Source organism: Aythya ferina, assembly GCF_964211825.1.
Source record: "Aythya ferina genome assembly, chromosome: 3".
NCBI lineage: Eukaryota > Metazoa > Chordata > Aves > Anseriformes > Anatidae > Aythya > Aythya ferina.
This window is the reverse complement of record NC_140298.1, coordinates 3,204,052-3,227,460: the sequence shown is the minus strand read 5'-3', so window position 1 is coordinate 3,227,460 and position 23,409 is coordinate 3,204,052. Positions and strand designations below refer to the sequence as shown.

General features: G+C 37.7%; 1 protein-coding gene and 1 long non-coding RNA gene across 4 annotated transcripts in view; one reads left to right on the top strand and one right to left on the bottom strand.

The window, feature by feature from the left end:
• The window catches only part of LOC311434414, a 29,743-nt gene extending 12,027 nt beyond the window's left edge, over positions 1-17,716 (bottom strand). Inside the window, exons 1-2 of the long non-coding RNA XR_014691466.1 lie at positions 17,018-17,716; positions 14,041-14,176 (exon numbers count right to left, since the gene is read on the bottom strand). This is a non-coding gene — a long non-coding RNA (uncharacterized lncRNA). The remainder of the gene's footprint in view (positions 1-14,040; positions 14,177-17,017) is intronic.
• A 162-nt stretch (positions 17,717-17,878) lies between these two features.
• The window catches only part of FANCL (FA complementation group L), a 29,817-nt gene continuing 24,286 nt past the window's right edge, over positions 17,879-23,409 (top strand). Inside the window, exons 1-4 of one of the 3 annotated variants that reach the window (XM_084514601.1) lie at positions 17,879-18,072; positions 20,162-20,215; positions 21,223-21,283; positions 22,368-22,424. In XM_084514601.1, coding sequence (XP_084370727.1) covers positions 17,957-18,072; positions 20,162-20,215; positions 21,223-21,283; positions 22,368-22,424 — 288 coding nt within the window. In that variant the 5' untranslated portion in view covers positions 17,879-17,956. Of the gene's footprint in view, positions 18,073-20,156; positions 20,216-21,203; positions 21,284-22,367; positions 22,425-23,409 lie in introns of all 3 variants that reach the window. The other 2 variants (XM_084514603.1, XM_084514602.1) reach the window with 2 other exon arrangements.

The following is a 23,409-nucleotide window of genomic DNA, read 5'->3' as shown; positions in this document are numbered from 1 at the left end:
TGCACAGAACAAATAAGTTTTGTTTTGTTTTGTTTTGTTTTTCCAAAGAAAAATGTTGACTCTCCAAGTGGAAGATGCCTTTGTTTCTGCACCTGTTTTGCTTAGTATCTTGTTAAGCTGCTTCTGCTTCTACTATTTGTCATACTAATAGGCAGAAGCAAAATAGGAAAAAATTATGATGGATATTAGTCGATCTTCTTGTTATTGCTAGATGTGATTATTGCTTTTTCCTGCTTGGGTTCCCTCAGTGTACTCCTAACAGAGTGCAGCTTATTAAAAAGCTCTGCTGTTTAAATTTTACTAGCATAATAACCAGTTCTCTCTTTATGGCTGTTCTGAAGTCGATTCGCTGGCCACCTGTCAGTTTGTGAAATAAATGTTAGGTTTTCCTAATGAATATTAAGGTTCTTCATGGATTTTTCTCCCATCATATCTCCCTGAACTTGTCCAGTGCTGTGTTCATGCCTGTGATTTATGCTTAGCAGGTGTTTGTTTGCTATGGGTTTCTAAATGTTGGCTTCCTACTGTAAGAAAGGAATGGGAAGGTGGGAATGGGTTTATTGTATTCTGTATATTGTTCCACAACTGTGAAATGGATTTCCAGCTGACACTCTATGTGCTGCTATGTATTAAACCACAAAACCCCATCTATATCGGCAATATACGAACTAATGCACGGGAATTCACAGTTAAGACTGAAGCTCCATTATTAACTCACTGTGTTGTACCTAGGTATTGCTGTACATATTGTTTTGATATATACCAAAAGCACTGCAATGGGTAAACAAAAGCGGATGAGTTCACAATACAACTTCAGCCTTCGCTATGAGATTCTGTGCTCTGGCAGTTTTATTCAGACCTTTTATACTCCCTGAATTTTATATTTTGCTATTTCAGTTTTTCAGCTTTAAAATGTTTGTTGAGGCTATCTGAACCAGTAAAACATATCCTTAGAGAACTTTTGTGTAAGTAAATACATAAAATGTTTAGCTAAATTTTAAAAAAGACATTATTTATATAGTAGTTTGGATTGGTCTACCATGCTAAAAAATACTGCAATTAGCTAGATTAGAGTGACCTAATTTTAAAATGCATACTAGATATCTGCTAAATTATAAAAGCTCTTGTCAGAGTCGATATGGTGTGTGTTATAAATACTTTTTCCCCTAATTTGTATAGACATTATTCACTTTGGGGAGGATAACTACTGCTGGCAAGTTGTGGATTGTTAAGCATTGCTAACAGCACTGAGCTGTTTTCAATACTGTATCTATACATACTGTGGAATACTGCAGAAATCATACTTTTCCACAGTGTTATTTCTGAGCTTCTGAGGCTGACTGTGTCACCTCCAAGAAAGTTATCCAAAGACTCACATGTCAGCAGAAAAAAAATGATTGTCTTCAGTGGGCTTTGGACTAGGACACATTTTAATATACTTTTCAAAGATGGGTTTATACATGCACAGTTCCTCTTTTTCCCCAAAGACAGATCCTACTTAACCTCTGAGTTATAATTTACGTATGTCCTCAAGGTGCACCTCTTTTCCCCAAGCTAGGCATTTTTTTCCAGTGCTGCTGACTAAGCATGATCTGGGGCTTCCTTTTATTATTACATTCTTGTGTTGCCATTCATGTTCCCTGAGTAGTCACTGGCATGCTCCAGTTGACTCTTATGGTTTTATAATATTCTAACTTTCTTCCTGGTGACATATAATAGCACTAGTATGCCATAAAAGGGAGAGAAGATATACCTTAGCTTTCTGCAAAATATGTCAACCAACCCACTACAAGATCCTGCAAAACCTGCAACTGGTTATCACACTTAGTACCATGGACTGGCTTTGATTCACCTTAACATCATGATTATAGAGGTTTAAAGCAGCTTTTCACCTGAAATTGGAGTGAAAACTGAAATCATAACAACAAAAGCACTACACCTAACGGTGCTTGTAGGACTGTATTTGAAGTTTACGTTTAAAATAAAATAACCTTGGATCTATCCTTTGCAGGAATTCAGTTATTAGTCTTTATTCTTCAGCTATTCAGAGAGTGTTTGGGAAGTTGCAACGTGTATCATTTTATTTATCCTACAACTTTGCTTCATATCATTGAGATATACACTAGAGCTAAGATTGGCTGTCATTTGCCAACAAAAGGTTGTTATTTTTGTTGTTAAGTGTCTGTGTGCTGTTTTGACAATAACTCTTCTGTTTTCATGTCTTCTGTGCTTAAACTTCATAGCACATACTAGATAATTTAGTAGATATTCTGAAGACTGCTACTTATCAATATCTGTTGGCTCCATTTTGTAACTCTCATTTGAGGAAGGTGTCATTTGATTTATTTCTTTATTTGGATTTTTACTACTCTATAATAAGAGTACCCAGTCAATGCTCACAGCTCTACTGACAACCTTTTAAAAATATGCACATAAATAAATAGAATGTCCAATTGCCACAAGATCCATCAAAGAGTCCAACAACATAGATATAACAAAAATAATTTGTCCTTACAAAGTGACTGATAGTTGCAATGACCTCTCTGAAACAGAAGCTGTAAATCATTACCATAGCTCCATAATGACATCACCAATCCTTTCCACATGTTTTCTTAGTGGACAGAGAGAAAGAATAGGGCAGATAGATTAGAAAAACTATGATTTTATAAACCGAGAGAATGTACCTTGAAACAGTTCAGGATCACCAGGGTTTGATATGAAAGTGTATTAGAAATATCTGAAATTGAACGCTAAGGCAGCTTCTGGAAGCTGCTGCTTGTCTGGTACCTGCCTTCCACTCCATTCAGCTGGAGGCCAGACAGATATGAACATTTTCAGAGAACAGAGCTCATTCATTCAGCCTATAAATATGGTATGGCTTGAAGCAGCACAGAAGTGCCTTGCCCATTGGTCCCTCTTTCCAGATGCTGTTACTCTCTTAGGGACACAAATTCTTAACACACACCTTTCCTCTTCACCACAACATTATTTCATCTTCTGAAATAGCACAAGATGAAGTTCAAGGAATGTAAATGGTCTTCTTATGGGATGATTACAACCTCATGTTTTCTACGTTATTTCTTTGCAATAGTTTCAAAACACAGCTCAGAAGAAATCCTTAGCAGCTTGTACTCACAAGAGGCACAGATTTCTCAGCAATTTGCAATTATCCTAAAACTAAAGCTATACGGTAATATTTTAAAAGTTTACAATTTGCAGTCTATTACATTTAAACAGTCTTCTATTAGATGCTGCTAATACCAGTCAATATCCTACACACACATCATATACCTGCATATGGGAACACCCAAGGATGGCATTTGCCCTTCTGATTGTACATTTTTTTCATTACTGTTCATACTACCAATCACATTAAAGCATAAAGAAGCACAGCCAAACTCTGTCCTGTGTTCCAGAGCCAGCCTGTTAGGGCTTTTCAGTGGGGAGAAAAGAGGTCATAGGGTACAACAAATGGCTAAGCATCAGATGGTACAGTGCATTACATGCATGGCATCAATGTGAAATTAAATGATATTGTACTTCACATTCTACTTTATTTCCCACTGTTGGATAGAGCAACTACAGGTGTGGACTTTTTTTTTGCAAAAATACATCTTTTTTTTTCACCCATAATTTCAGCTGATTAAAGGCAGGTAACTTCTGTGCTGGGTACTTCAGTGGAGACTTGAGCCCCATCTAAAAAGCAAGCTATGAAATTGTGTCTATTAGCACAAGCTCTGCAACACATTAAGATTAGTATATGGACTCAGGCTTGGAACTAGTTTGCAGATACAAACTGATTTAGAATGCAGATAAGGGCTTGTGTATGGCTGTAAAATACCATATAGGTATATTGGTTTAACCTCGCTAAGTACCAAATGGATGCTTCCAATACCTGTCAGGCAATTTAAAAGAAAGGAATCTGTAAGTAAGAGATTCTGTTTATGTCCCTCTAATCATTAGTCTTAATCTGGCCTATCAATTTCCATGGATGTTCCCATAATTTTACTGGCGTAAAAAGTACACAACCATGCTTATAATAGACCTAGTTAGCATTGTAAGAATATTAACATGAATCACCTGACAAACGTAATCGGCATATACTTGCGTGTTTTTGTAAAATCTGAATTCTGGTATTGTACTACAATGGAATCATATTTTTCTCGTAAAGACTGCAATAATGCTATGTAGCTCTTGAGAGAGGAACTTTTTTCTATAGTGTTTGAATCACCTTGCTTTTAAAATGCTGCTAAGTGTGAAATTAGTGTTGTCCCTCAAAGTACATGAGAATAATTGTCAGTAATTGAACATATTTTGGGGGCTAATTATATAAGAATTGATATTAAAAGAGTACTACAGAATTGATTGAGTTTTGCAGTTCATATTTAGTTTTCAAATTACTAGAGTTGAAAGGCTGTGGTAAGAAACAATAAAAATCCATTCAAAGCTGCTAGAGAAAATTAAGGTTTACTAGTCCTTTGAAAGACAAATGGTCCGAATGATATAATGTACAAAGGACAGTAAAAATGCTCTTCGCATTTACCATAGATTTAAAATATCAAATATTTTAGGATGCCCATCTTGAACATAGCTATTTTTTGCAATGAATTTCTGCTTAAACGATTGTTTTGTTTTGTTTTTTTAAAAGGATAAAACTTATACTGTCCTGGAAGAAAGGCCTTTTTAAAGTTTATCAACTCCAGAATTTTGTCCAGGATCCATTAGAGTCAGTATGAGAGGTGAGAGGAGTATAGCTTGTCATGACCTTGATCCAAGTTTCTGAATCAAAGCAGGAGATTCGTTTTGGGGAGAGTTTTCAACCACCACTTGTTCTAATTATGTAGCATCAGAAATAAATGGAATCTTGGAAAAGTAGACCAAATGAACTTGTTTCATCCTGGAAGGAACTCTGCAACCCCAGAAGCAATTGAAGCATTCTCCTGGAAGAAGTACTGTAGAAAAACATCAAAAGGGAGAGGAATCATCTACACAGTTGCAAGCCATAGGGCCAGAGTGTTCCAAAACCTGCTGTATATTTCCATGCAACCAGAAGTAGCTGGAAAATGCTGAATAATTAAAAAAAAAAAAAAAAACACACACACAACACACACACACACAAAGAAACATTGATCTACCCTAGAAAGATCATAGTACAGAAATATTGCTTTTTAAAACCAGCATCATGAAAAGACCACTAAACAGTGTTTCAGTGTTTTGCATATGAATATGAAAATGCAGAATATTCTAGATGACAGCTCACACATGGAACTTTCAAAAGACTGAACCAAAACAATTTTATTCGTTTTTGCTTTTTAATTGCAGCTAAAATGTATTGCGAGGAAGATTCTATCTTTTTCAGGTCTTCCCTAAAAAATCATTTGCTCTTTATAAAAAAATCTAGAGGCTTATGAGAATGATCGCAGATATTTTTCATTTAATGAAAAATGGCAACTCTAGAAAAAACATATTATAACATTTTAAATATTTATAGATTATCTAAATATTAAAAAAATCTTGTAAAAATAAAAAAGATCTGCTTAATTTTGGTTTCTATGTACTTGTTTGGAGAACAAACGTCTTACTATATATCATTATGATTTTACAAATTGTTCTTTGTCCAGCAAAAAATTCAAAGTTTACAAAAGCAAATGGCATGCCTGGGGATACACTCAGAGAGCCAAATTTAGATGGCTACAAAGAAATTGAGTTAATTATTCTGTTTCTATATAAATATTCAAACCAGACCCTTGAAATACTAGTTTGCAATGCTAGAAATAAAGGCTACATGTTTGGACAGGTACGTGAAATACACTAACTGTAAAAATATGAAGAAAAACCAACAGCTACACAATGCTCAAATAAAGTGAGAAAATAAAATGTTCAAGAGATGAAGCCAAACTGTTCTCTCTACAGAGGGGATGCCACTGGCTAGAGTTAAAAAGAGTGGAAGGGGAAACATTCTTAGATATAATAGCTATAACAGATATAACAAATGCATATGATCAAACAAATTTGTCTTCCGAAATGGATGTACAAGCTACAGTTAATGAAACTGATAAAGCTTTTAATGGATTGGGCTGCATTAAATCTATAATGTATCACACCACTATAGGAGCCAATGTGCTTTCTGAAGTAGATGTTCCACATAAAAACCATGTAACATTCAGACATAGAATACAAGTTGAACTCCACCAGAAGGCTGGATCATTTTGTGTCAATTCAGACACTGCTAACTGTGTTCATATTATGGTCATTGTACAAAACCAAACAAATGAACAAACAAAAAAGACAAGAACTTCAGAGATAAGAACGATGTGAATAATGCAGTATACCTAAAGTAGCTCCCTAGAAGATTAGGTAAAGAGGTCGCATCTAGAACTCAAAAATGCAAGAGAGCATTTAGTTTGGCATATCAGCTAAGGAGCCTGCAAGACCAACACTATAAAGAATTTGTTCCTTCAACTCATTTTTCAGAAGAGATGCATAAGAATGCGTATGTTTCACAATTCCACCAGCATGTGATTTTTATGAATGTCTTGGCTCATATACTGGAGGATGTGGACAGAATGGAATCAGCTAATAACTACTGACCCACTGAGAAGTGAAGATGATCAGATCCCAAATCAGGATGTTTGATTTCTGTAAAGGACACAGAACATTAGATTGAACAGAAACACACTTCTTGGTCAGCCTAGAAGAATTTAGTTATGGAGAAGAAAATAGTGAAAAAGACCCAGACCTGACCCTCTAAAAATGGATTTACATGTATGGATGGAATACCCCAGAACAAGGAGAGCTGATAAAGACTGATGGGCTTGTTCCCATACCTGAAGATATTCATCCATAATTTGCTATGGTTAAGAGATTTCTTCAGACAAAAAATTGTGACAGTGAGTTGAATGGCAGAAGAAAAGCCTTTGGAATACAGAAGACACTATTACAGAGGTATCCTTACTGATATTTTTTTGGTATTAAGCAAGATGTGCAATCTCAAATGTGTTATGGAGTATTTTAATACTTATTGACATGAGCTTCTAACGCATATAAAACAAACAGAAAGCTCACACTTTTCCTTAGTTCAGAAAGTTTCCTGCCTAATGCCTGAGAAGTCAGGATTATTATAAAAAAAAAATCCCATATACAAATGATTGCTTTCATAAATCCTGCTGTCCTTGCTCATGGTTTATTTTATATTAAAACCTCTGTTTTGAAAAGTAGGTGGAATATTTGATTTTTTCTATCAATCACCATCACTACCATTTTAAAACATGCTTAACTGAGATTTGAATGTTATGTAGCTGGCAAGAATCTTTAGTTCTGTGAACGTTACTTTCTCTTTAGCTACCTTGGAAATATGAGCCCAAGGTCATTCTAAAAACAGATTTTCCTTAATAATAATGCTTCCTTATAAGCAGCTTACACTCATTAATGAGTAGTACAACAGAACTGCAACATTTCCCAGTTTCACCATCAGGTCTTTTGAGCTTTCAGTGGCTTCAAGGCCACGTAGTTTGAAGAATGAAACTTAAAAGATCAGCCTCAAAACCTAGTCCTTCCATATGGCTACACTCTTAGCAAAGCCCCTCTCCCTTTTCTTTGTGATCTTTCATGACTTAATTAGAAACAACTTTAAAAGGTTTTTGTTTTTTTTTTTTAAGTATAGTAGTATAACATCTGCATTTTCAGCAGTATGCTATTTAATCACACTGGGTTATAAAGTGAAATTTTTAGTACTTAGTGTAATATCTTGTAGAACCCATGCATTCGGTTGTTTAGTGTCCCTGACTCATCATCTTATAGTTTTTCATCAACATTTTAATAGCCAGTCTTAAAAATGTAATTTGATGGATAATTCTCTAAACCTGTTTTAGTTTTGTTGTTTCTTCAAAAAGTTGTGTCTCTGCATGTTTTTTTTTTCTGTAATTCCTGTACCTGAGACTAATTCAAAGCATTCAACGATGCAAAGATAAACCCAGGGCTATCATACATTCAAAAGTTGATAGTGCTGGGTGAGATCGGATTGTAGAAGAGTCTGATTCTTAGGTAAGAAAACTTTGTTGAATGTTACGAATTTCACCTTTAGTTGATGCATGTTTATTTGTTATATACTTAATATAGGCTATGTTATGTCAGTTTACATTTAGGCATCTGAATTCTGTTTTAATCATGCCTTAAGTCCCCACATGCTTTATTAGATCTAGCATTTGCTGTCTGAGTTAGTCATTTTGTTCCTATGTAAGTTAGTCACTGACTGAAAATCAGTTATCTGTAGCTATTTTGCAGCAGGTGACTGAGTAGAGTGTTTCTTCATTTGCATTTTCTGTTAATTTGACAAAAATGAAGCTCAATACAGTAAAGTGGGGTCTCCATAAATCTTAAAGAATTCTAGATCAGAGCTCCCCTGAGGAAGCTATATCTGGAGAGCTCTGACATAAATTCCCAAACTATATGTTTACTTAAATATCTTCTCAAGTGACTCTTCTTTTTTGAAAATGGGGAATGGCTAATCATACTTCAACTAGACTGTTTAACATAAGCAAGTTATCCATGAGAGTATATTCCTTTCTTTTCTGGCAACTCACAAATAGTTATCAGAGGAAAAAGGGGACTAGGCTGGTTGTAAGAGCCCAGAAGAGAGCTCTGCTGCTGTATCTTTCCTTTGAGACTTCTGCTAGTTCTTAAAGCACTGGGAAACACTGAAATACAAACTACTCCCTGGACTCTGAGAAAATGCCAAGAAGACGGTGGAAAAACTAAAAATAGTACTGATGTTGAATTATTGCCAACATCTAAGATACCTGAACTACAAAAAGTTCTTAAAAAAAAAAAAGTTAAAATGTGTACTATTGTTAATGAAATTCCAGAAAGATAAAAGATAAAGAACTTGAAAAAAATAACAATAGCAGGAGAGGAAAGATGATATAAATGCTAAATACCTAGCATCTTTTAGGGAAATCTTTCCCTAAAACTTGAAAAAGTATTTTAAGTCCTGTTTAAAAAGTGACTATGTAGTACTGGTGCTTGCTTATTCAATAGCATTGCATGCTATGGAGCCATATGTGCCTATCTGGGTTTTTAAACCACATTCCAAAAAATGCACAAAAATGTGATGGGATTTTCTTCCAATATGCGGGATATTTTTTTGTTGTTTGCATTTTGTTCTTTTAAACTGTATTGAAATTTCTATTACAAATTTAATGTTAAACCCAGAAATTTCCCATGCTTCTACAGGAATAAGGGAATGAGCTAGGGGAAAAAAATCTAAATTTTGTCTACAGAGATTTGCCTTGCTAAATTGCATTAGTCACAAAAGACAGACAGGCTCTTCTGCAGAGTAATACAGATCAAGAGCCTATTGTTAAGTGCTTTAAATAACTCATGAAGGGCTGTGTTCCTGCTATACAGACATTAGCTTGACAGTGCTAAGTTACCATATGCCCCCTCTCCCCTTCCCCAAGAATAGGATGGAAGCACTGGAAGCACTGACACTCTAAGACAAAATGCCTATTCTCTATTTGGGTGTTGAAAATATTCAGTCTGCAGAAACATGGCCTTTGCAGATTCTGGATAATGAACCTCTCCTTTGAAGAATTCCACCAAACCTGGCCAACCGAAAGCCTCAAAAATTCATAATACTTCCACAGCAAACTGTGTAAACTAAATTAACCCTATCTATTATTTTGGGCAGAGTGTTTTTTGTTTGTTTGTTTGTTTGTTTTGTATTTCCTGTATGTGTGTGTATATGCATACCCTATCAGATGACCAGTCCTCATTTCTAGATAGCTTTGTTAGTGTCTCCACATGCCTACCTCACACTTCTTTAAGCAAAATCCTTAGACACTTCCCTTCCTTGAAGCACCATTGGACTGAATATATGCTTTTGACCCAGAAGTGGTAATTATGAAGTCTTGCTTCAAAGGTGGAAGGACTCTGTATTGCAACTTAGGTTACTAGTTAACTCTTTAAAAAGTAATGATCAAAGCCATTGTCTGAACTCAATTTTATTACACATGAGCAAACCGGGAATAAAGCTACTGCAGTCAGGTTAAAGTCAATGAACTATATCAGATTTATATTGGCTCAACTGAGATCATAAATTGGTCTTGTAATTGGACCTTTGGTTTTAAATGTAACACTTGCAATTGACTGTTCTGCCCAGGGAACAGACAACTGTGTTTTGGCAGAGTTCTGAACTTATTAGAGATAGCTGGGAGAGGGTGACTACGTGATGAACATCCAATTCTATAAAATGGAGATCAGTACCACTAGAAATAGGGAGGTGCTGAATTTGAGGTAGATGATACTTAAAGTCATGCCCATATTAGCAGCATTCGCAAACCAGAAGGAGTGGTAAAAAAACAAAACTGTTGGTAATGAAAGTGTGATGTCCATGTCACTTTTCCTTTTTTTTTTTTCTTTTTTTCTTTTTTCTTTTTCTATTTTTTTTTTTAACTTTAGACTAGTGGTAGTCATATTCAGTTGACTGAATGCTCATTTGCATCTGGGGTGCATCACAGCATGGTCTACTGGAGTTTAATCCAAAGGGTATTTAGTTCATGTGCTTCCACACCGTGATATGAATCAAAGTACAGAATATAGGGACGATCAGAGATTTGCTTCAAAAGCACATTGTTGATCTGAACTGAAATGACACTAAAAAGAGAGCTTATTTGTAGGTTACACTGACGGTTTTATATATTCAGTGTAAACCCTCTCCCAGTAAGGGCCTGAGTGACTATCTGTGTTCTTCCCTGAAATGGGGGCTTGTGACTGAACTGCTTTTAAACAATGAGATGAAATGATCTTGTCAAGATCAAACTATGCTTGCTGTTTTTTAGCCAGCTAAAACTAATCATGTCCTATAATAACAGTATATAACAACTCTCAGGACTGAATTGTTCCTAAGAGGAATTATTTGGAAAGGAGCAAGTACTTACTGAAAAAAAGTATTAACTCCTCTGCTGACCTTTAAAAGAAAACATCAGTTGCAGTATAGATAATTCTAGCTCAGATCAGCTAATCTGGCTAGGTCATGGGCTGAAATACGGGTTTGCTCCCTCTTCTGTAAAACCTATTTTCAGTGCACATTAACACCCTAACGTGTTAATAGGCGCTTTATGCCCTTTCCACAGCTCTTCCTTGTGGGCCAAAACAAGTCGTCCTACAAGTCAACTTGCAGAAGAATCCATGTTACTGGACAACAGAAAGTGTTCAGGGGAAGGCAAAAACAGTGAGGAGTCCTTCATATAGACAGACATTCACGTGCTAACTAGACTGTTGCTCACACACCTGCAGCACCTATCTCAGCTCTGGATTTCTGTTTCCAGAGTTTTTTGGAAAAGGCATCATAATTTTCTTCAATCACTTTAATCAAGTATTTAAATCAAGTTGGATGGCTTTGCCAGAAGTAGGATCCACTGTGTTTCTTCACCTAGCCAAACCACATGAGGAAGCCCATTTTGGCATAGAAAGGACAGTCAGAGGTCAACAATGACCTCAGCATCCAGCACTGCTGTCTCAGAAAGCAGTATCTGGCCACATACTGAGATTAGGATACAAATCTGCAAGTTAAATGTACGCTGCAAACACACCCTAAATGCAATTAGCTCTTTTGTTTAAGAATAAACTGACTCTAACCACTTCTTGGGTATGTGGTTCTTCCAAGACAAAAAAGCAAATAACTCAGTTACATTTAGAAAAATGGCTTTAATGAACAGGAAAATGGCATTTAATCTTTTGGTGCATCCTGCATTTTATGAGTAAATTCTGTGGGAAACTGTGTAAATGGAATGTAATTATTTTTAAAATAGAATCCTTTGTTATTAGCTACATAACTGTCATGTGTACATAAAGAACCCTGCTGTACAGACAAAAGACTGGAAAAGTTTCCTGGAGAGTTTCTGCTATTGAAAGAATAAAAATTGAAGCAGTGGGGTGAACTTTTGGTTCACAGACTCAAACACTGAATGTTAAACCTGGCTGAGAGAAAATCACTTTGTTCTGATAACCGGATTACTTAGAACAAAAATAGAGGAAAATTAAGAACTGAAGAGCAGAAAATTAAGGTGGAATGCAATTTAAAGAGTAAGTAGATGATGTAGGCTTTCATTTTCATCCCCCCCAGTGTCCAGCTAATTAAAATTACAATCAAAATGAAAGTCTAAACTTGTAAATATCTTTAGCTAATGATTTTGTCTTTTTAATCATCTTCACATTCAAAGACTTTATTTTATTCATTTAGAGCTTTACAATAAAATGAAATTGTTTTTCTCTAGTAAAATCCTTTTAATTTTCTTTATCTGTTGCTTTTTACATCATACATTATGTATTTTTCTTTTTTTCTTTCTAATTTCTGCACAGTATTCTCTCTACTTTTATAGTCTGCTCTCCTTATGCATTTACTTAAAACTATTATAAATCTGAATGTAATAAAGTGGATAATGTAAACTTTTTGCTTTCCATAAAAGCACTAGAATCACATATACTGGCTTGAAAAACAATCTAGACAAACACTACATTTCTTCCTAAGGTACATATGCAGATACAATGAATTTCTAAGGCTCTGATCACATTCAACTCAAAATTTAGACAGAATAGTAAGTATTCAAGTTTCTTTCTAAGACACAGAATGGATTTGCCCTGATTTATAGACTTCTATCCATGAAAAATGGCTGGATTTTCTGTGAGTTTTCAGGCAACTCTTTCAAATGGTTCAAGAATTAAATGTAATTGAGGACATCTGTAATATACTAGGCAACATTTCTGACCTTAGTGTTCTTAAAATTAGTGTTTGGTATACTTGCACATACCAACAAAAGGGGAATACAGAATGATTTTAAAGAAGCATATAAATTTACAGCCTTTGTTTTGCATCCTTATTTCACCTTGAAATCTATAAAAACAGTTAATTTCACTTAAAAATTTACTTTCATTATGTAAGCTTTCTGAATTCATTGTGAAGAAGCTTTGAAGATATAGACAAATGATGATCAGTGGTATGTCTCTGTCTTCATGACCATGCTCATTTTGGATAATATGAGCATTTTTATCTTATTGTGCTAGAAAACACTGATCACAATGGACGCTAGGGTTGGGACATAGCAAGTCAACAATACATCTTAACACACTAGGAATACAATGTCATTTACTAACACTTCAACCTCAGTGCTGCTTTGATTCAGCTACACTGCAATCTGAGGATTCTGAACTGGATCAAAGCTATCATGAAGTGTCTGTCAAATATTTTGGGGGTTATAAACTTCTAGCTGGTACAATGCAATGTTTTCATCTACAATTTGATTTTCTTAGGACATCAGCATTAGACCCTGTCTTGCAACATAATGATCAGTTTTGTATTTACATTGGCATATATATATATACACACCTCCACTGAAATATTCTCAGTTGACACCTACAAAAGCAAGGCCAGATTTTGGCCCAGAATCTTTTGGAATCTCTAACAACATACATTCCCTGGTTCTGAAAGGCAACTTTCATCTGGCTGCTTGGAAGATCTCCAACAGTTTGTGCTCTGCAAGGTTGGAAAGGGATTAACTGTATACTCTTGTGTCTTTAGAATCAATACAACATATGGATTGGCTTCAACTTCTGGTGTTGCCACTGCCTGCAAAGGGAGTATTTGTACAATTTGAGACGATGGAATTGAGCTTAAAGTGTCTGTACTTTATGCACAGAAGTTAATTTATGTGAATGCATTAATGTTTATACATCAGTCATTTCACTGGGTCATCTGCCAAACAGAGTGCCAAGATTTTGTATATATGTACGAAGATGAATTTGAGCTTTGATAGCCCTCTAGACCTAAGACATTTTAAAATATCCACTGCTTACTTAACCATGTACAATGATTTTAAATACCCTGAAATAAAGTATAACGTAAGACAACTCTACACTAATCACTATAAATATTTTGTAGCAAAAATTTTGTGCATAAAACAAAGCAAGGGGGATACGTGCAAACTGCCAATAACAGGCAGCGTGTCAGGACTGTGGTGTTATGGGAAGCCTGGTGGTTCTCACCTGTACTCTTCTTAGTGGCTGATCTAAGACCTCGCTATTTCCAAAGAGAGTAGTAAAGGTTGTGGATCTGTCCTCCTGATGCTTTCTTCACGTCAGCTCTAGTGCTTGCATCATAGCTTCAGCAAGCCAGGCCAGCCTAAAACAAATTCATGAAAAAAGCGATCAGTTTTTGATCAGCAAACAAATCCAGTTTACAAGGAAATCAGGAACTGGAATGGGTGTAGGTGAGAAGGGGCTTCACAGCCAGGAACAGGGTGAAGGGACAGAAGTATCTTTTACAACAATGAGCCAGCCATTCAGCTGGAGATGTACAAGAAAACCTCTTTCAAATCACAAACACAGCCTGACGGTTTTGTCACAGAAAGTTCAATCTAGTCCCAATAGCTGCTACCGTGTCTGCGTTGTGCTTTCAAGCAGTGAAAAACTGAAGTTCAAGAGAGGGAAACCCCTTAATCCGCTGAGGATGGAGTTTAAATACTATTTTTTTGTCTAGGACCTTGGTTAAGTTTCACCGTTCCTCAGTGGGTTCTGATCAGATACAGATACTTATGCTTCTGGCGTAGCTTTTAGACTATCGAGTTGTTCTGACTTCAGTGAAAAAGGCATCATTACAACTGTTGCCACCGGATTTACACGATCACCAGGTAGCAGCAGAGAGGTGCTCTCTGAAACAATTATGTACTAAAATACAGCCTGAACTGTGAAAGTTTGAAAACACTTGATTGACAGCTTTACACTCTTAGTAACATCGACCTTCAGTGGCTTCAAATACTATTGTAATTTTTCAATTTGCTATTATAAAATCCAGATTTCATAAACATATTATTATCTTTCCATTATGATTACTTACTCCCTCTGAGGTCTACAATGCTTTTCTGTAACATCTAAATGGAAATGGGATTAGGATGAGATTCTGTCACTCAGGGGACTTGTGGAAAAAGGTGGGGATATACACAGGTCATATCTTAGGGGCAAGACAAATAAAATGACACTGAGATATGATGAAGGACAGCAATAACAGTATTAGCAATTTTGCATCTTGTAAAATTGATTGGTTTATGATGGAGATACTAATGTGGAGAGTAATGCACTGTTATTTTCTTGCCTTTCATAATATCATTAGATAAAACAAAATTAAACTTAAAAATAATTAATGGAAATCATGTCATTTTCTTAGGTTACTAAGTGGTTTTGCATGAATTATCTTTTGGGAACATACTTGCTGTCTCTGTTTGTGGGATAATTTTACTAGCAAAACCTAGCCTATTAAATATTCAGATATTATTGCTTTCAAGTGTTTGGTCTTCATACTGCATATTTTGTCACTTAAGTCCTTTTTTTTATTATTCCTAATAATATTAATTGGCTGAATACTGTATTTGAATGGACAAAAAAAAAAAAAAAATCTTTTATGATTCTTCAGGGAAACAATGATTGTAATCAGATTAGCAAAGGTGACCTGTGGCTGCAAGATCAAACCAGGACTCCTTTGCTGTAAGAAGGGTATCTGTCATACATCTTTCTTGCTGTTATCTTGTTACTTTCCTGATTTAAAAATGCTAAGGACTGTGTTCCAGATCAAAGTAACATGATGCTTCTCGTAGGCTAAACTGCTTTTTATAAGAAAAGTGTAACGTATACTCAGAGGAAGTTAATGATTGTAATTGCTCTCTGGATCCCTGTACTAATATAACTTTAGGTTCTGATATTATATTTTGTTTTATTTAGACATATTAATCTATAATTGCACTTGGCTAGAGGAGCTTGACATTTCTTTTAATGTTAGACACTAAGATAAACATGGCCAAAAGGACAAAAAAAGTCGTCTTCAGTTTTGCATTTGGTGTAATTAAGAAATCTTTGTACTTGGTAAAGCATAGACATATTTCCAACTAAATAAGGTAACATCTAGTATAATAGATATTGAGATAAAACAGCTCAAGAAATATTTTGATCAAAATAAAGTTAATTGCATCCTTTGTATTATTTATTAACTATGAAGCATTAACTTAAATGCTTGAGGTGAGCCACGTTGGGTAGAAAAATGGATATGAACTGCTTTAAGGAGCAAACTATGGGCATACAGATTAACGTTATGGTATTTAAAACCTGTTTGTGCATATACTCAAAACTTTTTTTTTCTTGATTTGCTAACTGAATCACACATTGTTCAGAGTTCTCTGAAAGAGAAGAAAAAATGACCACCAGAGCAACCCCTTGTTCTTACAAAGAACTGAACTGCTAGAACACATCTTTCTCAGTAACTGATAATTTGCTGAAAGTCTGGAACTGATCGGTGACACTTGCAAAATGTAAAACTGTGTTAACCAGCATACGTTATAACCTTTCATTAGTGCATATTCTTAAAACATTTACTGCAAAGAATTTAAATGGCGAATCTTGGGATCCTTCTTCCACCTCTCTGTTTGTGCGCAGTACACCTGATGCTCGGGCAAATCACTGGGAGAATTTACATAAAGGACTGGCAGTTTGCCAGCATACAGAAGGAATACAACCGATTTTTAACATCTATCTCAAATGAACAAGCAAAGCCTCATCTTCATTCCTTGCCCTCATGTAGCAGCAGGACTTCTAACAGCCACTATAATGCTGTACGAATTAAGGGAGTTCAAATCATGTCCCCTTTTCACAGATTTATTTCCAAGCTACCCCCACGTACAGCTCTCCCAAGGTAAGGGCCCAAGACCTAGGGGTACAAACACTTCTTTCACTTCTCTCCCAGCCCTGCAGGAAGAGCCGCTGCCAGATGACATACAGACTGGGCAACAAGGTGCTGGAGAGCAGCCCCACAGAGAGGGATCTGGGGGTTGTGGTTGACAGCAAGCTGAATATGAGCCAGCAGTGTGCCCTGGCAGCCAGGAGGGCCAACCGGATCCTGGGGTGCATCAAGCACGGCATCGCTAGTGGGTTGAGGGAAGGGATTGTCCCGCTCTGCTCTGCACGGGTGCAGCCTCACCTTGAGTACTGTGTGCAGTTCTGGGCACCGCAGTACAGAAAGGATACAAAACTGCTGGAGAGTGTCCAGAGGAGGGCGACAAAGATGGTGAAGGGCATAGAGGGGAAGACTTGTGAGGAGTGACTGAGGGGAGACCTCATCGCAGTCTACAGCTTCCTCACAAGACGGACTGGAGGGTAAGGCGCTGATCTTTTCTCCTTAGCCACCAGTGATAGGACTGAGGGAATGGTGTCAAGCTGAGGCAGGGGAAGTTTAAGCTAGACATCAGGAAGAGGTTCTTCACTGAGAGGGTGGTCGCACACTGGAACAGGCTCCCCAGGGAAGCAGTCTCTGCACCAGGCCTGTCAGAGTTTAAGAAGCGTTTGGACTGTGCACTTAGTCACGTGGTCTAAAATTTGGGGTGGACCTGTGCGGTGCCAGGAGTTGGACTCGATGATCCTTATGGGTCCCTTCCAACCCGGGACATTCCATGGTTCTACAATTCTATCTGCTGTCGGAGAAAAAACTCGCAGCCACTTCTCCTTCCCTGGGCCTGGAGCTCCTGCTAACGCCGCCTCCCCGACACCTGGCTGAGCCTTCCGCACTTCTCCACAGCTTGAGCTGTCCGCGAGGCCTTCGGATCTCTCCAAATACGTACAAAAAAACTCAAAAAACCTCAAACTGCCCCCTCGCCTCGCCTTGCCTCGGGCGGCACCGCGGGCTGCTCCGCCACGACACCGCCCCCCTCAGCGCCGGGCTCCCCTCAGCGCCCCAACGGCCGGCACGCGCCAGCCCAACGGCCCTTCCCGCCCAAACGCCCGCGCCTGCACCGCCTCCCCCCTCACCCCCCCCCTTCCCCGTGTGGCGCCTGCGCCATGGGGGGGGGCGGGGCGCTGCCGGCGGCCGCCGCGTTCGAACGGGGGCGGCGGCGCGGCGCGATACGGGGCGATATGAGGCGATATGAGGCGACACGGCGCGATATGGCGGGCTCGGCGGCGGCTCTGCTCCGGCAGTGCCCGCTGCTGCTGCCTCAGAAGCGCGACGGGACGGCCTACGAGGGCTTCGTCACCGCGCAGGTACCGCGGCTCGGCGGCCGGTAGCCCGTGAGGAGAGCGGGCGCGGCCCCGGGCGGGAAGCGCGGGCAGGGTTTGAGGGGAAGAAGTGAAAATAAAAGTCAGGAACTGGGCAGCGGCACGCTTGCACGCTCCGGAGCGCAGCAGTGCAGGCAGCCCTCAGGAAAGCCTCGCTTTTAACGCCTGGGGAGCGTGTGTTGATGTGCACGCCGCTCACTGAGGAGCCGGGGTCACCTCTGAGGCAGATAATTTGTTTTTGGCGATGAGGATCGCAGGGAGGATGAGGCTGGAAGAGGCCTCAGAAGGTCCTCCAGCAGCGTCACCTGGAGCGGGTTGCGGTTGCTTTTTGGAGAGATTTCACAGTCTCTCAGGCAGCCTGTTCCAGCATTTCACTACCCTTATACTGCTAATATTTTTTTTCGTTTCATTTAAGTGAGACTTCCTGTATTTCAACTTCTACCTGCTGCCTGTCATCCTTGCAGTGTGCATCGCTCAGAAGAGCCTGCCTTCACTTTCCTTACTCCTCCTTCCTCAGGTGTTGGTACTTACTGGCAAATCTCATCCTTTTCCTTCCCTGGTCTAAACAGTCCCAGCTCTCTCAGCTTCTTGTTTGAGAGAGACTTCTGGCTCTTAAATCACCTTCAATGCTCTTCCCTGGACTAGCTCTAATATGCCCCTGTCCCTCTTGCACTGGGGGTGCAGCTGAGGACCCAGTGCTCCAGGGGCTGCTCCCACTGCCGAGCAGAGGGGAGGCATTGCCCTCCTTGACCTGACACAGTGCAGGAGTCCCTTTGGCACAGGGTTGGTGTGGTGTCTGCTGGGACCTCTCTAGCTGGTCAGCCTCCCTGATGTGTTGGTGCATGGGTTTAAATCCTCTCCTGCTAAAGGACTTGTCACTTTCCTTTGTTAAGTCTGTGAGGTTCCCATCACCTCGTTTCCCTAACCTGTCGCATCCCTCTGCATGGTAGCATGACCACATCATGTATCCATTGCTCTATCAAATTTTCTGGCCTCTGCAGACTTGCCGAGTGTGCCCTGCTCTGTCCTTCAGGTCACTACTGAAGGTTAAATGGTGCTGGCCCCAGGACTGACCCCTGGTGCGCACCACTGATCCCTGGCTTCCAGCTGGACTCAGTCCTGCCTGGGGGCACTTGTGCCACCTTTCAGGCCACCTCACTGTCTGCTCAGCTCATCCTTCTTCAGGGGGATGTTAGGGGAGACAGTGTTGAAGGCCTTGCTGAAGCGGAGATAAACCATTAGAGAACTGGTCATTTTATTATAACAGGGAACCTGTTGTTCATGCCTTTCTGCTGGACAAATCTCAAGAGTCTGTAGGTGTAATTCAAGGTACACTGAGGTGAAATGCCCTGAAATAAAAGTTTTAGGATAAGTGCCTTCTTCACTTTAGGGAGGTGTTAAACCCTCTCAAACCTTCTTTCTTTCAGTCCTATTTTGATCATACTGTAAGAAAGTAGAGGAAGGATCGCAAATCAGGATAATTACTGAAAATACAAGTGGATGGTGTTTAGGGGCTGCATCATAAGGATTGCACTAACAAGAAAAATGTATTAATGTAGTTAACATAGTTGCAACGAAACATAACGTAGTTAAGTTTAGGTTTCTAAATCCTTGTAGAAAATGTTTTGTGAATCAGTGCCTGAGTTCTTTTTTAGTGTAGTACTTCTGTGGTAAGTGTCTGCTCTTTTACTTGAGTCAAAGACAGACTTTCATATACTTCAGTATGACTTGGCTTAAAGTATATTTCTTGGTTTTGCCCACATTTGGATAGTGTTTTTATTCTAAAGCTTATTATTTTTGCTTAATGAAATGTGATGTGCTGAAGAGTTCTTACTGAGTATTGTGAGTTGCAGAGGTCAAGAGTATTTCAACTTCAGAATTAAAAACAGGATTATTCCTACCTGTCACTCATGCTGCTTTTTTTCTAAATGAAGAAATTCTGAATAATATTCCTGCAAGTCAGACAAGAGAAACTTTCTTGTTTCATAGTTGATACTATGGGGAATACTTCCATCAAGTGTCTATTTTTCTTTGCTTGCCTTCCTATTAACTAAGTGCTTATTTTTAAGGGTAGAGACTTCCATATCCGGATACTGCTACCAGTAGATCATCAACTGAAAGATGCAAGGTAAGATAGTTTCACAGAGAAAAAAAATGTGTAAGGAGATATGAAACCAAGCTTATTTTGATAAAAGCAGTGATGGATATGAAATTGAATTAGTATTTTTTTCCCAGTATGAGTGTTGGCAATTAATTTTTACTGGTTTCAACTTAACCTTGCAACAAAATTGTATAGCATCAGTGTTAATAAACGCTGATAATAAGTGTTGCCCACATCAAAATATTTTGTTGTTAATTAAGTTTGAAACCTGTTGGAATTAATTGGTTATATTTATATATAAACCAATGTACTTGGGGAAAATGCTCATTTAAATCAGACTATTCATATGTCACCATTTGGGAAACAGAAAATTCAGTGCAAAGTTATAAATTAAAGCAATGACTTACTTGAATTTTAAAAAAAAGCTGCACTAACCTTATTTTTTTTCTGGTTAATACCCTGTTACTGAACTTTAAAACCGCTGTTCTTAGTGGTGGGATTGTTTGTCAGAGTGATGTTGGGGGTCTTGGGAGGGGATTGTGTGTAGACATGCATGCGTTTAGGCATGCATTCATCTTTATCTTTGTATTGTGTGCTTCTGCCTAGGCCAGCCTGCTGTAAACCGAACTGTTGTGGTATTAGACAGCTTAATTACATTCTAGGTCAGGTAGTTAAAACTGCATTATAGGTAACTTTGACATTTTCAGGATACCATTTTTAAATATTGGTACATTTTATGAAGTCATATTAGCTTGCAAGAATTATGTTGTTGTTTTCAGCAAAGAATAGAGGTTTTTATAGGTAAATGTCTGCTTAATTTTTAATGGGCCTTGGGTATTGACATTTGAAAATTTTAAATAACTTTGAATATGAGTGCTCAAAGAAATTTGAAAGTATTGTTTACTTCCTTTGTGGTTTCTAAAGAAAAAACTATGTTGTTGGACGCCAGACTTTCTGATCCTTTCTAAAAATCATGTACTGTTAATTTAAAATGAATACAAAGTTTTCTTTGCAGTTTTCTTTTGTTTGTCTAGGATAGAGTGTAGCTGGCAACTAAAGAAGATACTGCATGGATATCGGCATATTTTAAAGCAGGTATGCTACTTTTAAAACTGATTCTGTTAAATTGATATGTATAATGATTGTAAAAAGCTAGTACTCGTACACCTATTTTAAGTGTTAAAGAATTCTCGTTTCGCTGCATAGCCAAGATTTGCTATTTTGAAATGCCTGAGTATTTGCAGGCTAATGTGAATTGATATTGATAGTATTTAGAAAATACTTACATTTAAATTTTTTAGCAGTGGTGTGTTTTTTTTTGTTTTTTTTTTTTTTTTCTAAGATTAGGATAGAATTTTTTTAATGAATTGCAGATTACATCTTACTGGGATTTTCTTTAGCATCTCAGTTAGAAACAGATGTTTTTCCTCCTTTTTTACATATGTAGATGTATAGAATTCCTTATAAACTATTCATAATACGTGGATGAGAAATTACATGAATTATGGATTTATCCAGCTTGTTCTTTGTTGTAGGCAGTCAAGAAATCTAAGTTAAATCTCTGTGTCCACATGAAGCTTTAGAGCAAGGACACAACAGCACTCCAGTCATGAAGAATACTTTGTTTTTAAGAAGGCATCTTTGCCACATGTGCAGGTTGAGAAACTATCTCACCGACTGTGCATCCCTTTGTAGAACAAGGGTTGTGACTATAGAGTAACCAAAGGTAGAGAGCTGAAGAAATTGAAGTGTAAATATCTGCTGCATTTGAAGATGGATAAGGATCCGTTAAGCCTCTGCAGCATCTGAAAGCAAATGGCTCTGGAGAGTTCTTAAAGAAAATTTAACCAAAAACCATTCTGAGTGATGCAAAAGCCTCTGTTCTCACTGATGAAGACTGAAGTCTTCATAAATGTCTTTGTAAATACATGAAGTGTGAAGTCTTCACAAAATGTATAAATGTTACGTGACATTATTTGACAAAGGTGGCAGAAAATTTTCACTGAAGTTCCCTATGCTCTGGGAGTTTTGTTCTTTAATTGCTGGATTTTTTTTTTTTCTTTCTTTTAGTGGCTTGATGATACCAGAAAAGTAGATGGAAATTTTAGATGGATATTATTTACCATTACAAGTTAAGAGATGAAAATGCACTGATGCTCTGTTCTTCTGTTTCCTCCAGAGGCTGCACAGCTGTCCAGATCTTGTCAGTTTTATGGTGGAGCTGAAAACTATTTTGGTAAGTGAGAGAACATGTATGTGGGAGAAGGGTTGTTCTCATAGCTTTAGGTTTTACTATGATTTTTTTTTTCAGTTTACCATTTAATAGATGGATATATATATATATTTTTCCATAGGGGATTATGTATGTATGCTGTTCACATAATGCTTGTATAAATATCCTTTTAAGATTTTAAGCTACTGTACTCTTTGGAAATTGGACTGTTGCAGAAAAAAATAAGATTTGGGCAAGTGATCTCAATATGTTCAGCATAGAGCTAGCCTCTTTATAATGATTTTCTTGGAATTCTTGGTGTTGTCCAGATGTTTTGTTTGTTTGTTTTTTTAAAAAAGGGGGCATATAATAATACAAGGGGATTACACGCTATCAGTGGGTTGCTAAGTGTGTTTTCACCATTGTGGGAACTTGATGAATAAATGTAGAAAACCTTTTCTTTAATATTACAGAGATTTCTGTGTATTTTCTGTTAAGAGTTTCTAATCTGGGTTTAGAAGAGGAGCAAAGTCTTCAGTTAACAGCGTGAAACTGACCATTTCATGTCTGTTGCTAAAATATTATAAAAGCGTTCTATGCAAAGAATACTTGCTTACAGCCTACTTAACTTAAAAATAAAACACTAAGTTTTATTCAAAACAACAACAAAAATACTTTTCTAGTGTTTTACTACTGCTCTACAATAAGAATACCTTTCTTCAGTACTGGTTCAATTCCTGCCAAACTGGATTATGCTGAAGCAGGCAAAGGCACTTAGAATAAGACATAAAAATGTCTATGTGGTGCTGTTTTGGAGTATTTCACAATAGTTGTTCCAGTCTATTTGCCTGGATACATAAGACCTCAGAAAATGACACTGCAGAGGAAGTATAATTCATTCAAAATAGTAAAGTGTTTCATACCATGAAGTGAACCTGAGCGCACAAAAAAAGTAGTAGAGGACAAACTTGGGAGAAAGGATTGATGTAATGGCATTATTTTAAATTTA